The sequence below is a fragment of the Bos grunniens genome, chromosome 16 (genome assembly GCF_055505025.1).
Source record: "Bos grunniens cultivar Pamir isolate PY7600 chromosome 16, Bosgru_T2T1.0, whole genome shotgun sequence".
In the NCBI taxonomy this organism is placed as follows: domain Eukaryota; kingdom Metazoa; phylum Chordata; class Mammalia; order Artiodactyla; family Bovidae; genus Bos; species Bos grunniens.
The window spans coordinates 61,759,587-61,776,355 of NC_141180.1; the positions used below are offsets into that span (position 1 = coordinate 61,759,587).

At 37.4% G+C, this 16,769-nt stretch overlaps 1 protein-coding gene across 1 annotated transcript in view; it reads left to right on the forward strand.

Moving 5' to 3' along the window:
• The first annotated feature begins 4,468 nt into the window (after positions 1-4,468).
• LOC147356925 (usherin-like) overlaps positions 4,469-16,769 on the forward strand; it is a 170,073-nt gene continuing 157,772 nt past the window's right edge. Inside the window, exons 1-2 of the mRNA XM_086342933.1 lie at positions 4,469-4,539; positions 6,034-6,131. Coding sequence (XP_086199059.1) covers positions 4,469-4,539; positions 6,034-6,131 — 169 coding nt within the window. The remainder of the gene's footprint in view (positions 4,540-6,033; positions 6,132-16,769) is intronic.

A 16,769-nucleotide genomic window follows, 5' to 3' on the forward strand; every position in this document is an offset into this window, starting at 1 on the left:
CCAATATGTAGTGAATTATTTTTTGGTTAAACTACTTGTGTAGGTTTGCTAGGACTGCCATAATAGAGTATTGCTGGATGGATTAAACAACAGAAATCGATTGTCTCAATTCTAGAGCACAGAAGTCCCAGATCAAGGTGTTGTTGGGGTTGGTCCCTTCTGACGGCTTATAAGGAAGAATTTGTTCCATGCTTCTTCCTAGCTTCTGGTGGTTTTCTGGCAATCTTTAGTGTTCTGTGACTTGTAGAAGCATCTCCACAATCTCTGCCTTCATCTTCACATAGCATTCTCCTTGTGTGCTACCTGTGTACAAAATTCCTCTTTGTATAAGAACACAAGTCATATGGGATTAGGGGCCACCCTGATGGCTTCATCTTAACAATTACAACTGCAATGACTCTATTTCCATTTAAGGTCATATTCTCGGGTACTGGGGGCTAGGATTTCAACTTATGAATTCTGAGAGTATACAATTCATCCTGAAATTCTATTCTATGTATTTGATGACTGTGATTAACACTGTTATAAAATTCTCTCAAATACCTCAAACATATTAGAAAATATAAGGCACCTGTTAAACATCAATATAAAAATTGATATATCCCATGAAGCAATGAAACTTATTTAGAAAGAAGATAATCACTTTTATCCGGAATGGTTCATTCATTCAGTGAAGATTATTAAATGTTATTAATGAATATCATCATGAATATTATGAGGTAGACTCTTGATACTTTTCTAAACATTGAGGATCCAATGGATAACAAAACATGCAAAGGCCTTGTCTTCATGGAGCTTATATTTCAGTGAGAAATAGTTAGAAAAGGGTTCATACTCTTTATAGTGTATTTATTACATCTTAAAATAAGTGAAAGCTGACTCTTCCCTAAAGCTAGCCATTTCTTCTTAAGCCATTTTAAGTAGACGTGAATTGGTCTCTGAGGACCCATTAGGTCCCCTAAATATACATTTGTCCAAAGAAGATATACAGATGGTTAAAAAACACATGAAAAGATGCTCAATATTACTAATTATTAGAGAAATGGAAATGAAAACAACAGTAAGTTATCACCTCATGCTGGTCAGAATATAATGCCATCATCAAAAAATCACCTCTGATTGAAGCTCTTGGATGGGATTCCTCAGTTTGCTGTCACAGAACCTTTCCTGTAGCAGAACCAATGTTTTCCTTCTTCTCTTAGGAAAGAAAGAGTGTTCATGCCCCTGCAAAAGGCTAATCCCTCTCTAGACCTCCTTCTCCTACCTTGCTGACGTCCTCTGTCCGGTAGCCTGACATTTCCTGTGTCTTTCTCTCTCCTCCTGTCCTAGCTTCTTCTGTCAGGATATGATAGGCTCAGGTCTCTTACGTGTGGAGGGGAAAAAAAGACAAACATGTCTGAGTTTCATCTTCCACTTATGATATCAGCCTTGCCTTTCTCAACTTCATCCTCACAGTTCCTACCTCCACTGGCTCACTCTCTTTGCCTCCTAATCTCTCTATATATTTCCTAGAGCTGCCATCACAAAATACCACAAATTGGATGCCTAAAACATCAGAAATGTGTTATTTTGTGGTCTGGAGTCCTAAATCACGGTGTCAATAGGGCTCTGCTCCCTTTGAGACGTCTTCCTTGCCTATTCCAGCTTTCAATGGTCACTACAATCTCTGGCATTCTGTGGCTAATTTTGTGGTATTCTGTGGCTAATTGGTGGCATTCTGTGGCTTGCAGTTACATCACTCCAGTCTCCACCTCTCTCATCCCTTGGTATCCTCCTTGTGTCCAGATTTCTCTCATCCTATAAGGACAGCAGTCATGTTAGATTTAGAGCCCACCTTAATCCAATATGACTTTCTATTAATTTGATCATATCTGCCAAGGCTCTATTTCCAAACATGGTCACATTCACTGGTATGAGGGCTACGACTTGAGCATGTCTGTAGAGGGCACAAAATTAAACCTACTCGCCATCCACTGGGTCCATAATGACTTCACAACTCAGTTGAAATGATTCTCACCAGGCTATCAAAATTCTTGTAGAGCCAGGATGAACATGAAGCCCATTTATTTCCTGATTCTTGGACAGATTGTTGATCATTTTTTCCATCACAGAACATTCTGCTTCCAGTGTCTGCAGCACCCACCCTCTCAATTTCTGTTACTGCTCAAGCTCTGGTGTGTTAGCCTTTTCTTTTCCTTCCAACCACAGATGTTGATTTATCTCAGGGTTCTTCTTGGAACATTTCACACAATATCCCTGTGATGACTGAGTCCTCATCTCCAATGCAGACATTTTTCCTAAGCCATGGATATTTTTCTGTCCATCATATTGGACCCTCCTGCTCCAGGCATTTTACTCTAATTCCCTAAAATGAAATTCACTATATCTGCCACTTCTCATTAAGCACATTCCTCTGCCTGAGCATCTCATCTCAGAAATGCTACTGAGAACATAAATAGTATTAGTATCAGTATTACTAACTATAATGCTAGGCACCCTTTTGCCAGAAATAAAGACCTGGATTTTAGTCTTCATTTCTAACATCCAATCTTTTTTTTTTTTTTTTCAACATGAAAAAATGTAGTGAGAAATCTGGAAGTGTTGGTTCAGCCGTTCAGGGATGGAGGCCTCTGTTGTACCTCATGTTTCCAAGATGGCTGCTAGAACGTCAGCCTTCACAGATGTAGTCCAGGCAGAAAGCAGGAAACGTGAAAGAGCAAAAGTGTACACCTTGGTTCTCTATCGTTGTTTAAGGAGCCTTCTCAGAAATCTGCACAACCTCTGCTTATATCTCATTGACCAGAACATAGTCACCTAGCCACACCTGGCTTGAAAGGAGGCTGGTAAATGAAGAACTGAGCTGAGCATCCTGAGTGAACTAAGAATTCTGTAAGAATTAGAGACAAGATACTAAGTTGGCATATTCGTTTCTTATTCGTTTCTTATTTCCACTGTAACAAAGTACCACAGGCTTGGTTGCTTTCTTTTTTTCAAAATAGTAAAACGTGTTTATCAGTTTTCAGAATCAATAGCCAGAAAAAAAATAGAAGATAATTACAATTGCAAGCCATAATGGAAACATGATTAACTTAACAATATAAATTAATTACACAGAATTTGGGGGGGGGGCGTTCAAGCACAGTGATGTGGTAAGTGGAAGTACATACATGTATGTTTTCATCTGCCCAACCAGTCTGTGTCTTTTGGTTATTACATTTAATGCATTTATATTTAAGCTAATTATCTATATATATCAATCCTGTTACCATTTTCTTAATTGTTTTGGGTTTATTTTCTATAGGTCTCTTCCTTCTCTTGTGTTTCCTGCCTAGAGAAGATCCTTTAGCATTTGCTGTAGAGCTGGTTTGGTGGTGCTGAATTCTCTTAACTCTCATTTGTCTGGAAAGCTTTTGATTTCTCCATCAAATCTGAAGGAGAGTCTTTCTGGATAGAGTATTCTTGGTGGTAGGTTCTTCCCTTTCATCATTTTTTAAATATATCCTGCCATTCCCATCTGGCTTGTAGTTTCTGTTGAGAAATCAGCTGATAAGCGGATGGGAGTTCCCCTGTATGTTATTTGTCATTTATCTTTGCTCTTAATTTTCATCAGTTTGATTACTATGTGTTTTGGTGTGTTCCTCCTTGAGTTTATTCTGCCTGGGACTCTCTGTGTTTCCCTGGACTTGGTTGACTATTTCCTTTTCCATGTTAGGTAAGTTTTCAGCTATTATCTCTTCGAATATTTTCTCAGGTCCGTTCCCTCTTTCTTCTCCTTCTGGGACCCCTATATGAGAATGTTGATGAATTTCATGTTGTCCCAGAGGTCTCTTAAGCTGTCTTCATTTCTTTTCATTCTTTGTTCTATATTCTGTTCTGTGGCAGTGATTTCCACCATTCCAGCCTCCAGGTCATTTGCCTGTTCTTCTGCCTCAGTTATTCTGCTCTAGATTCCTTCTAGTGTATTATTCATCTCTGTTTGTTTGTTCTTTAGTTTTGAAGGTCTTTGGTAAACATTTCTTGCATATTTTCTATTGTTTTCCTGAGATCCTGGATCGTCTTCACTATCGTTTTGCTGAATTCTTTATCTGGAAGATTGCATGTCTTCTACTTCATTTAGTTGTTTTTTCTGGGGTTTTATCTTGTCCCTTCATCTGGGACATAACTTTCTGCTTTTTCATCATAATTAACTTCCTGTAATATGATTTTGTTTTAGCCGCTGTGGGACTGTGCTTCTTGCTTCTTCTGTCTGCCCTCTGATGGCTGAGGCTAAGAGGCTTGTGTAAGCTTCCTGGTGGGAGGGACTGGCATTGAGAAAAACTGAGTTTTGCTCTGGTGCACAGGACCTTGCTCAGTAAAGCTTTAATCCAGTTATCTGCTGATGAAGCCATCAGGGTTGCACTCCTTCCCTGGTAGTTATTTGGCCTGCAGCCACCCAGCCCTGGGTTCTCTGGGCTCTATGCTAGGGTTAATGGTGACCTCCAAGAGGGTTTATGCCAAGGGGGACCTTCCTGGCCTGCTGGTGCCAGTGCCTCTGTCCCCGTGATGAGATCGTGCCATCCCCCTGGAAGCCCTCCAACACTAGCAGGTCATTTTCGTTCCAGACTGATTTCCTTTAAGATTGACTCATTTGGTCTCCTTGCAGTCCAAGAGACTCTCGAGAGTCTTCTCCAACACCACAGTTCAAAAGCATCAATTCTTTGATGCCCAGCTAAATCCACCCAAACTTCCTGTTGCAATACTTATAGAACCATGAGCTAATACATGAGTTTTGTTTTAGGCAACCCAGCTGGGTTCCTCATTAAGGCCTTTCAAAGCTAAAATCAAGAATTTGGGCAGTTGAGCATCTCTTCTGGAGGCTCTGGTAAAGGCTGTTGTTACTGTTCCTTGCTGGTTGTTAGTTTGGGTCTGCTTTTAGCTTCTAGAGGCCATGCTCTCCTGCCTCCATCTATGCCAATAAGCAGATCATCTCTTACATCAAATCCTTACATCCTTTGAACCTCTGACTTCTTCTCCTACCTGTTAGAGAAAACTCCAGTTTTAAAAGCAATAATAATTAGATTGGGCATTCCAGAATGATCTTTTTTTTTTTTTTTTTCATATAAGGTAAGGTAATCATGGGAATGACATGTCCTCACAGTCATAGCTGCCACCCACCCTCAAATGGGAGGAATTCCTGTAAGGTGAGAGTCACTAGTTTCGTTTTTAGAAGTCTTCCTACCACAAAGTTCAGAGGCAGAATTATGCAGGTGTGACTTTCATAAGCCTTGGTTTCTTGGTGAAATGGAAATAACAGTACTTACTTCAGAGACTTACTGTGGGAATTACATGTGATAGTGCATGTAAAAATGGTTAGTGCTCACAACTCTTTTTATTTTCTTAAAGAATAAATGATCCATGAACACATACTTTTGGTTTTAGAAGTAATAATATTATTGTTAAATCATAATAAAGATTCTTAATGCCAAACATATATGGATGTGAGAATTGGACCATAAAGAAAGCTGAGCGCTGAAAAATTGATGCTTTTGAATTGTGGTGTTGGAGAAGACTCTTGAGAGTCCTTTGGACTTCAAGGAGATCAAATCAATCAATCCCAAAGGAAATCAGTCCTGAGTCTTCATTGGAAGGGCTGATGCTGAAGCTGAAGCTCCAATACTTTGGCTACCTGATCGGAAGAACTGACTCACTGGAAAAGATCCTGATGCTGGCAAAAACTGAGCATAAGAGGAGAAAGAGATGACAGAGGATGAGATGGTTGGATGGCATCACCGACTCGATGGACAAGAACTTGAGCAAGCTCCAGGAGTTGGTGATGGACAGGGAAGCCTGGCATGCTGCAGTCCATGGGGTCGCAAAGAGTTGGACACTACTGAGTGACTGAACTGAACTGAATGCCAAACATCCCCTGGGGGCATGTCTCTGAACTACATAATTTAATTCAGAAAATTAGTTGATCATCTACTGTGTACAAGATATAAATCAGAGGTGGGATGTTACATATGTGATTAAGATATTTTTGCTTTTTTCTCAAAGCATTCTTGGTTCAGTTTCTCGGAGGGAAAGATACACAACTAAACATAAAGCTGTTCACTCTGTGGTATTTTCTGTAACGGGAGAGAACAAAGGAAGAGGTAATTCATCAGGAAGATAAAGTAGCACAGAGGAGGTGAATTTTTACAGGCTTTAGAGTAGCATTTCAGAGCTGAAGGACAGTCAGACCTAAGGACCACAGTGGAATAGTCAACAGCACAGAGATATGAATGAGCATCTCATGAAAATTAAATAACACACAGTTTGATGTGACTAAGCACCCTAAGGAAGTGATCAAGAATAGAGGCAAAGTGGGAGTCAGATCATCAAAGGTGCTATAGGAATGCTGAGACATTTATCTTTGTTTTGAGGCAATGGAGAACCATTTAAGTGATGATACAGCATGAGCTTATCTGTCTTAAAATTAAATGACTGAAATATGACTTTACTCTGAAATAGTCACAGCTAAACCTATGCAACCATTGTCTCCAGTGGGCGAAAGGAATAGTAATTTAGAACTCCAAATGCAAAAAGCTAATTGGACTTAACAATACAGATGGCACAAGGACGAGGAGAAGAGGAGAGAAAAGCATTAGGTTTATTTGTTAACAGCTCTATTGTATTATATTTCTGTGCATTAGTCAGTGTAAAATAAAATCTACTTATTTTAAATCCTTTTAAATGGTGTTTAAATATTTCCTGATGACACAATCTGCTAAAGTATTTACCCTTGGTGCATATTCCATTAACCTTGTTGCTGATACAAAGGCTAAAACTATATTTTTAGGGGCCTTGATTATGGAATAAAGCCTAGTGACATCATTATAAAACCACATCTGGATAAGCTTTAGAGTCTTTGTCATTCTATCCGATTTAGAAAATTCAACAAACTATGGGAGAATACCACTATTAACAGACTCTATAGTCTCAGATTATTAGAGTGCTCTTTCTCTAAAAATAAAGACAGGGATTAAAAAGTCCAAAGCTGTAAATGCTATAAAGAAGTACTCAGTACATAGACATCAGAGATATTAGGGGAATTTAGTTGTATTGAATATATAATAAGAATAAAAAGGCAGAAATTAAATTCAAAGTACTCTCTTTTCATATCTTACTTTTGTCAGTATTTCTCACTGTCCATGTGAATGCTTCAGTTCCATAAAGAATGAAATTCTCTTAATATTTTTATAAATTACTTTCAGAATAGTATCTTTGTATCATAGATACAAAAAATTAATGCCCAGGAAAGCATAGGATACTTCTCTTTGTGAAAGAATGACTCAGATATGAAATTGGAAAGAAAATGCTTTTATTCATTCTCCTAAGTGCTTGATAGCTATCTTAAATTGGAAAGAAATGCCTTTTACAATATATTTGATTTTATCCATGGCTAATGTTTGACTGCTTCAAAAGCAGTGATTGTCATTCATTCTTAGTTTTACAAAGTAAATATATGTACTTGAGTGCTGAGATTTTCCATTGCAAGTGATAGAAATCCAACTATTTCTTTCTTTCTTTTTTTTCTTCTTTCTGGTTTCATGTGTGTGTTAGTTGCTCAGTTGTGTCTGACTCTTTGCGACCCCATGGACTGTACCCCGCTAGCCTCTTCTGTCCATGGAATTCTCCAGGCAAGAACACTGGAATGGGTTGCCACACTCTCCTCTAGGGGATCTTCCTGAACCAGGATCGAACCCTGGTCTGCTGCACTGCAGGCTTTACCATCTGAGCTACAAGGGATTCATTCCCTGTTGTAAGTGTGATCTTTCTCTATGGACTGGAGAACATAGTCAGCAGTAACTGTGAGCTCATACCCTGCCTGGAAAAATCCCTCAACCAGGCTGAAACATACAGAGGAAAAATCCTGATTTGCCCATCTTGGATTCTGTGTCCAACTTTGGAACCAAAGACAAGACATGGGTACTAGAAAAAGAGAAGGAAAAAAAAAAAAAAAAAAATACAGCCCCAGAGGAAGTCATCTGAGCTGAAGCACCACCCCGAGTGTGGAGTCTTGGCTCTAAAATTTGTTATATTTACAAATATTGGAATCTTACTGCCAGAAAGGCTCAACTTTACTTTTATATGTAATTTTTGTGTGAATGCAGTTAGTAATATGTCTCCTTGAAAATCATTCAGCTTTGCTGTGTACCAGTGTTCTTTCTTTTGAGAATTTCCCTGAAGTTTTATTTTCTTAAAATTGAATCTCTATGTTTAAATTTATTTCCTTCCATTTCTGAGACCCTCAAATTTATCAGTGTATGGGTTTTTTTCCAAATTAAGGAATGAATATTTAGAATTTTTTCTACCTTTATATATTGAAGAAGGGCCATTCAGTCTTTATTTTTGTCATCTGCGTAGGACATCTAGAGCCCTTCTGATACAGTTAGGAATGCACTACACCGTGATATCAGTTTTGTAGCTAAACAGCTTAAATGTCATATCTCAATTAATTTGTGTATATTCAACATATACATTTTAAAATAGGATCTATCTTTTCCTGGCACTAAAAGAATTGCTGAAGACAGAGTTGTCAACTTCACAGAATCTTTAAGTTCTCAGTCATACATTGTCTTAACTCTGGTTTCAGTTGGCTAGTTTAAACCTGGTGGCTGTATAACAATAAAAAGAAAATGCAAAAAGAAAAATAAACGCCAAAAGGCAAAATGGTTGTCTGAGGAGGCCTTACAAATAGCTGAGGAAAAAAAAAAAAAGCTAAAGGCAAAGGAGAAAAGGAAAGATATACCCATTTGAATGCAGAGTTCCAAAGAATAGCAAGGAGAGATAAAAAACATTCCTCAGTGATCAATGCAAAGAAATAGAGGAAAAGAATAGAATGGGAAAGACTAGAGATGTCTTCAAGAAAATTAGAAATACAAAGGGAACATTTCAAAGATGGGCACAATAAAGGACAGAAATGGTATGGACCTAGCAGAGTCATAAGATATTAAGAAGAAGTGGCAAGAATATACAGAAGAACTAAACAAAAAAGATCTTTATGGCCTAGATAACCACGATGGTAGGATCACTCACCTAGAGCCAGACATTCTGGAATGCGAAGTCAAGTGAGCCTAAGGAAGCATCACTATGAACAAAGCTAGTGGAGGTGATGGGATTCCAGTTGATCTATTTCAAATCCTAAAAGATGATGCTGTGAAAGTGCTGCACTCAATATGCCAACAAATTTGGAAAACTCAGCAGTGGCCACAAGACTGGAAAGGTCAGTTTTCATTCCAATCCCAAAGAAAGGCAATGCCAAAGAATGCTCAAACTACTGCACAGTTTCATTCATTTCACACACTAGCAAAGTAGTGCTCAAAATTCTCCAAGCCAGATTTCAACAGAACATGAATATGAAGATCCAGATGTTCAAGTTGGATTTAGAAAAGGCAGAGGAACCAGAGATCAAATTGCCAACATCCGCTGGATCATCAAAAAAGCAAGAGTTCCAAAAAAAATCTACTTTTTCTTTATTGACTACACCAAGGCCTTTGATTGTGTGGATCACAACAAACTATGGAAAATTCAATTTTTTTTTTAAATTCTTAAAGAGATGGAAATACTAGACCACCTTACCTGCCTCATGAGAAATCTGTATGCAGGTCAAGAAGCAACAAAACTGGACATGGAATAGCAGACTGGTTCCAAATCAGGAAAGGAGTTCGCCAGAGCTGTGTATTGTCACACTGCCTATTTAACTTATATGCAGAGTACCTCATGTGAAATGCCGGGGTTGATGAAGCAGAAGCTGGAATCAAGATTGCTGGGAATAATATCAATAACCTCAGATATGCAGATGACACCACCCTTAGGGCAGAAAGTGGAGAAGAACTAAAGAGCCTCTTGATGAAAGTGAAAGAGGAGAGTGAAAAAGTTGGCTTAAAACTCAACATTCAGAAAACTAAGATCATGGCATCTGGTCCCATCACTTCATGGCAAATAGATGGGGAAACAGTGGAAAGAGTGACAGACTTTATTTGGGGGCTGAAAAATCACTGCAGATGGTGACTGCAGCCATGAAATTAAAAGACACTTGCTACTTGGACGAAAAGTTATGACCTATCTAGACAGCACATTAAAAAGCAGAGACATTACTTTGTCAACAAAGGTCTGTCTAGTCAAAGCTATGGTTTTTCCAGTAGTCATGTATGGATGTGAGAGTTGGACTATAAAGAAAGCTGAGTGCCAAAGAATTGATGCTTTTGAACTGTGTTGTTGGAGAAGACTCCTGAGAGTCCCTTGGACAGCAAGGAGATCCAACCAGTCCATCCTAAAGGAAATCAGTCCTGAATATTCACTGGAAGGACTGATGCTGAAGCTGAAACTCCAATACTTTGGCCACCTGATGTGAAGAACTGACTCATTGGAAAAGACCCTGATGCTGGGAAAGATTGAAGGTGGGAGGAGAAGGGGACAACAGAGGATGAGATGGTTGATGGCATCATCGACTTGATGGACATGAGTTTGAATAATTCTGGGAGTTGGTGATGGAAAGGGAAGCCTGGCGTGCTGCAGTCCATGGGGCTTACAGATAGTTGGACATGACTGAGCGACTGAACTGAACTGATATAACAGTAATAGAACTAATCAAAACTTTACTTTTGAAGTAGTCAAAAAGGAAAAAAAAAATAAGAAAACCAAAGCAAAACATAGTAGATAGTATCCCAAACATCTTGAAGATTTTACATTTTATTATGACATTTTTTTCAAAGTTACTGATTTTTCTAGCCATATGCAAACATACCTACTACTGTAGTGTAATATAGCATAATGCAACATAGTATAAATTAAAAGCCTAATGAACATCATAGAAGACTACTTAAATAAGTTATGGCTGACAACTAACATGTACACTGTTTTACTGTGATTACATAGTCATTTAATAGAATGAGCAGAGCTTTACCAGTATGGTAGCTTCTTCAAAGTATATTGTAAGTACTCATGCCTAAAAACATATCTATACACCACCAACATTTGTATATTTGATTATTTTATTTAGACTACCTCTGGGGGTATACAAAAATGTGTACTAATTGCTAAGCTCCTGGAAGGGAACTGGATAATTGATAAATAAGATGTATATATGAATGGACAACATTGATAATTAAGTATAATATAAAGATGAAATGATAAATTATAAAATATAAAGATAAAAATGATAGATTATAAATACTAATGAAAATTTGGAAAATAATACAAGAGAAAAATTGCCCACAATTTCACCTACCAGAGACAATTACTAATTATATTTTGTCTTATACATTTCTTATTTTCTAATCTTGTTTTGTTAGTGTACATATATACTCATATCTCTGGGTCAGACTCTTTTACAGTCTTTTACCACTTTATAATACATGGTGATCATAGTACCAAATTGTTAAGTTCTTTTCAAAAATTGTGCTTTCAGTGACTGCACAGTATTTTTAAATATTTCACAATTTATTTAAGTTAATCATTACAATATATGAATTATTTCTAATTTTCTCTGTTATAATGAGTATTGTAATGCCAACATCCCTTTATGTAATATTTTATATGTACATATTTCTAATTTTTAAAAATTAATTCCCCAAATGATTTTCTGTATTAAAGTTATATATTCTTCTTCCTCTTTTGTAAGTATTTTTTACCATGAAGTATTCTTGCCATTTCATCGCACTATAATTCTTTTCTCTATTTTGGTTATTTGTACATTTTTTCATATTTATGGTAGTTTTTCAAAGTCATTTTTTGCTTAAACTTGTAGTGAAATCTAGAAATACTTTCCTTCATAGCTTCTTTCTTAGACTAAAAAAAAATTAAAAACATTTTTCTCATCCCAAGAACAGATAGTTTTCCTGATATTTTTCTTGATAACTTATAATTTCAAAATATTTTCTCATGTTCTAGCTTCTATGAGCCTTTAAATTACCAAATGATATATAAACATTAAATGATTTTATTTCCATTTGACAGATGAGGAAATAGAGATTCTGAAAACCTAATTGATATGCCTGGAATCATAAAACTCGTTAATGACAAAGCTAGAACTAAAATTTTGGTGCTTTAACTTTTTGACTCCCAGATCACAGATCTTAACTAAATTTAAAATGAAAGAATAATGGAAAATTACATTACATTATTAATAACATTCAGTGGTGTCAAAATATTAATACAACATTCATATCTTCATCACATTATCAATGTGTTCAGCTAAATGTTCAACAACATGTCAACTAAATGTCTCTTATTCAAATGTTAGCTTTAGTTTTTAAATTTTAAAGCAAGCTACTTATGTTAAATGAGAACTTTCTAATATTCAGTACTCATAAATTGAGGAGATAAATGTAGAAAATATAGGTCTGCAGAATGTACTATTGATGGGAAAGAGCCCTTTCTTTAAAGTCAGTAATGAAAAGTTACCCAACATGAACTGGAATTTTTATAACTGTTGGATAACCTCATATCATCCCTATTTCAATTGGCTATGGACCTGAAAGGATAACATATCCTTTTAATCCACTCAACAGAAATGGTAGTTTGCTAGAGTTTCTGTGAAAAAATATCAGACCAGTGGCTTAAGTAGCAGGAATTTATTTTCTCACAGTCCTTCCTGCTAGAAGTCCAAGATCAAGGTGTCAGCAGGTTTGGTTTCTCCTGAGGCCTCTCTTCTTGGCTTGCAGATGGCCGCCTTCTGGCCCTGTCCTCACATGTCTTTCCTCTCTGCACATGTATCCCTGGTGTCTTTGTGTCCAACCTTCCTCTTCTTACAAAAACACCAGATTGGATTAAGACCCATGCTAACAGCTTTATTTTATTTTTTTTTAAATTTTACTTTATTTTTAAACTTTACAATATTGTATTTGTTTTGCCAAATATCGAAATGAATCCGCCACAGGTATACATGTGTTCCCCATCCTGAACCCTCCTCCCTCCTCCCTCCTCCCTCCCCATACCATCCCTCTGGGTCATCCCAGTGCACCAGCCCCAAGCATCCAGTATCGTGCATCGAACCTGGACTGGCGACTCGTTTCATACATGATATTATACATGTTTCAATGCTATTCTCCCAAATCTTCCCACCCTCTCCCTCTCCCACAGAGTCCATAAGACTGTTCTATACATCAGTGTCTCTTTTGCTGTCTCGTACACAGGGTTATTGTTACCACTTTTCTAAATTCCACATATATGCGTTAGTATACTGTATTGGTACTTTTCTTTCTGGCTTACTTCACTCTGTATAATAGGCTGCAGTTTCACCCACCTCATTAGAACTGATTCAAATGTATTCTTTTTAATGGCTGAGTAATACTCCATTGTGTATATGTACCACAGCTTTCTTATCCATTCATCTGCTGATGGACATCTAGGTTGCTTCCATGTCCTGGCTATTATAAACAGTGCTAACAGCTTCATTTTAATGTAATCACCTTTTTAAAGACTCGATATCCAAGTATAGTCACATTCTGAGCTACTGGGTTTAGAGAGTCAATGTATGAATTTTGGCAGGGATATCATTCAGCCCATAACAGTAGGTATGCATGCATACTAAGTAACTTCAGTTGTGTACAACTCTTCGCAGTCCCATGGACTGTAGCCCACCAGGCTTCTTTGTCCATGGGATTATCCAGACAAGAATACTGGAGTGGGTTGCCATGCCCTCCTCCAAGGGATCTGGATCAAATCCACCTCTCATGTCTCCTGCATTGGCAAGTAGGTTCTTTTCCACAAGCACCACTTGGGAAGCCCAGCAGTAGGTATACTATGAGATGATAGAACATAACTGCGCACCAAGGTAATGAAAATTCAATAAATATTTATTCCTCCCTTCTCCCTCCCTCCCTTCTTTCCTTCTTTCCTTCTTTCCTTCTTTCCTGTTTTTGGGAAGTAAAACCTAAAAGAATATTAGAATAAAATATTTTTAAGAATGCTTATTTGTGGTTCTTTTACATTCATCCACTTATTCATTCAGTCATCCATTCATGAAAGAGGCTCAGATAATATTATAGTGTTTGACTAAAGAGTGGCATGGTGCATGTTCAGTTCAGTTCAGTCGCTCAGTCGTGTCTGACTGTTTGCAACCCCATGGACTGCAGCATGCCAGGCCTCCCTGTCCATCACCAGCTCCCGGAGTTTATGCAAACTCACGTCCATTGAGTCAGTGATGCCATCCAACCATCTCATCCTCTGTCGTCCCCTTCTCCTCCCACCTTCAATCTTTCCCAGCATCAGGGTCTTTTCCAATGAGTCAGTTCTTTGCATCAGGCGACCAAAGTATTGGAGTTTCAGCTTCAGCATCAGTCCTTCCAATGAATATTCAGGACTGATTTCCTTTAGGATGGACTGCTTGGATCTCCTTGCAGTCCAAGAGACTCTCAAAGTCTTCTCCAACACCATAGTTCAAAAGCATCAATTCTTCGGCACTCAGCTTTCTTTATAGTCCAACTCTCACATCCATACATGACTACTGGATAAACCATAGCTTTAACTAGACGGACCTTTGCTGGCTAAATAATGTCTCTGCTTTTTAGTATGCTGTCTAGGTTGGTCATAACTTTTCTTCCAAGTTGCAAGCATCTTTTCATTTTCATGGCTCAAGTCACCATCTGCAGTGATTTTGAAACCCCCCAAAATAAAATCTGTCACTGTTTCCATTGTTTCTCCATCTATTTGCCATGAAGTGATGGAACCAGATGCCATGATCTTAGTTTTCCTAATGTTGAGTGCATGTAGACATATGGCTTACAATTTTCCTCTCTGGGCTCCCATTTCTCATGTCATTTAGCTTGAGTGAGTGAGTGAAGTCGCTAAGTCGTGTCTGACTCTTTGCGACCCCATGGACCATAGCCTACAAGGCTCCTCTGTCCATGGAATTTTCCAGACAAGAGTACTGGAGTGGGTTGCCATTTCCTTCTCCAGGGGATCTTCCCAACCCAGGGATCGAATCCGGGTCTCCCGCATTGCAGGCAGATGCTTTACCGTCATTCAGCTTACTCTCCTGGAAATTTTGATTGACTTAGTCATCTTTATCACTAGACTGTGAGGCCCTGAGGGCAGGATCTGTATCTTTCATGTTCTATCTATCCTGAAGACATGGGAGGCTCAGTATTCTTGCCTGGAGAATCTCAATGGAGAGAAGAGCGTGGTGGGCTACAGCCCAGGGGGTCACAAAGAGTCAGACATGACTGAGCAACTAAGCACACACACACATATCATAAAGGAATAATAAAGATTGTTTTCAGAATGAATAAATCAATTTTTTTATTTATGTGAAAACTAGATATTGTTATGTGGATGATTTGTCAGGATGCCAGACTGGTATTCGAAGGGATGTTCAGAGACAGAATAACTTGAGACTGAGTCAGACAAGTTGGTTGGTATTAGAGAAATGAGAAATGACACGTGACCTCAGTGCTTGACATCCACTGGGAAAATATTTGCTTCTTATTTTTCAGATCACACAGCTATACAGACTGTGCGAGTCTCATAAGCATACAATTTGTGGAAAACCCCTGAGAGGTACCATCCCATAGCTATAAATATGACTCATTTGATTATATTAAAGGATGTAAAAATTGATCAGTCGTTTAGAACTTTTAAAGTAATTATGCAGTTTAATCCCATATAATCACAAGCAAAAGACTGATACATATTTTAAACGTAAAACTGTGGTTTTTACTATGTGGCAGATTTCAGTTGAGTTTTAGTAAATGACCCATGACTTAGACAAAATCATCCTCCCGTTTTCATGTTTACTATACTACCCAGTTGCATTCAAATCTAGAACAGTAGAAAAAGAGTCCAAGTAAAAAAAAAAGCAAAAGCACCAAATTCCACTAGAGCTTAAGGAAGTTAGCCTCATATATCCCAACTTTTAAAGATTATTTTGCAAAGATGATACTCCTATACTGGCCTCTACTTTTTATACACCCTATTGTAGAAATGTATACAAGTTCAATAACTTCTAGGGATATACTACAAAATATGCAAATATTTGAATATCTACTTCATGTAGAGAGGTTAGAAAGTCACTTTCTGCCTGTTGTGTAGCTCTATTATGCAAAAATCAAGATGATGCTGGTCATAAATTCTATTAGGTTGGAACTTGGGGTGTTGAAAAGACTATATAGATAATTTTAAGAGATTTCCCTTGCAGCTGAATCACTGCTCTAAAGTTAAGCTTGGTTTTTAAAATATAAATCAAATAAATGTTTTCCATAAAGCAACACACTTTTAGTGTAAACTGAACTCCCACAAACTTTTGAGTACACATTTCTCATTCAGCATCTATCAGATTCTTCCTCTGAAAAATCATTTTATAAAAACTGAAGTTTGGCTTTCATATCTTTTCAACTATTTTGTTTTAATGATGGTGGTATTCTGATCTATCGTGGTAAAGAAATAGGCTATTTTAAACTATGTGCTGTAAATAAAGTTAGTTTATAGATACTAACATTAAACAGTAATCAAGGTATTTAGGAATATTTTACAGTGTGATTAAGGAAATAGAAATCTTGTAAAATTACTACCATGGAAAATCTGAGAAAAGTTCATTACAATTTTAGTAATAGTGAAGCTATTCACCAAATGTAAAGAGACAGATGATGGCTCTAAGACAAATTAAACAGGTACATATAGTTGATCTTTTCCCCTTTGTCAGATGGGTATCGTAGCATGAATAAACAAATACTTGCATTTATATTTCATCAATATTCTCATAATTTATTTTTAGATGTGATTTACTGTATAATATGATGAAAAATTAA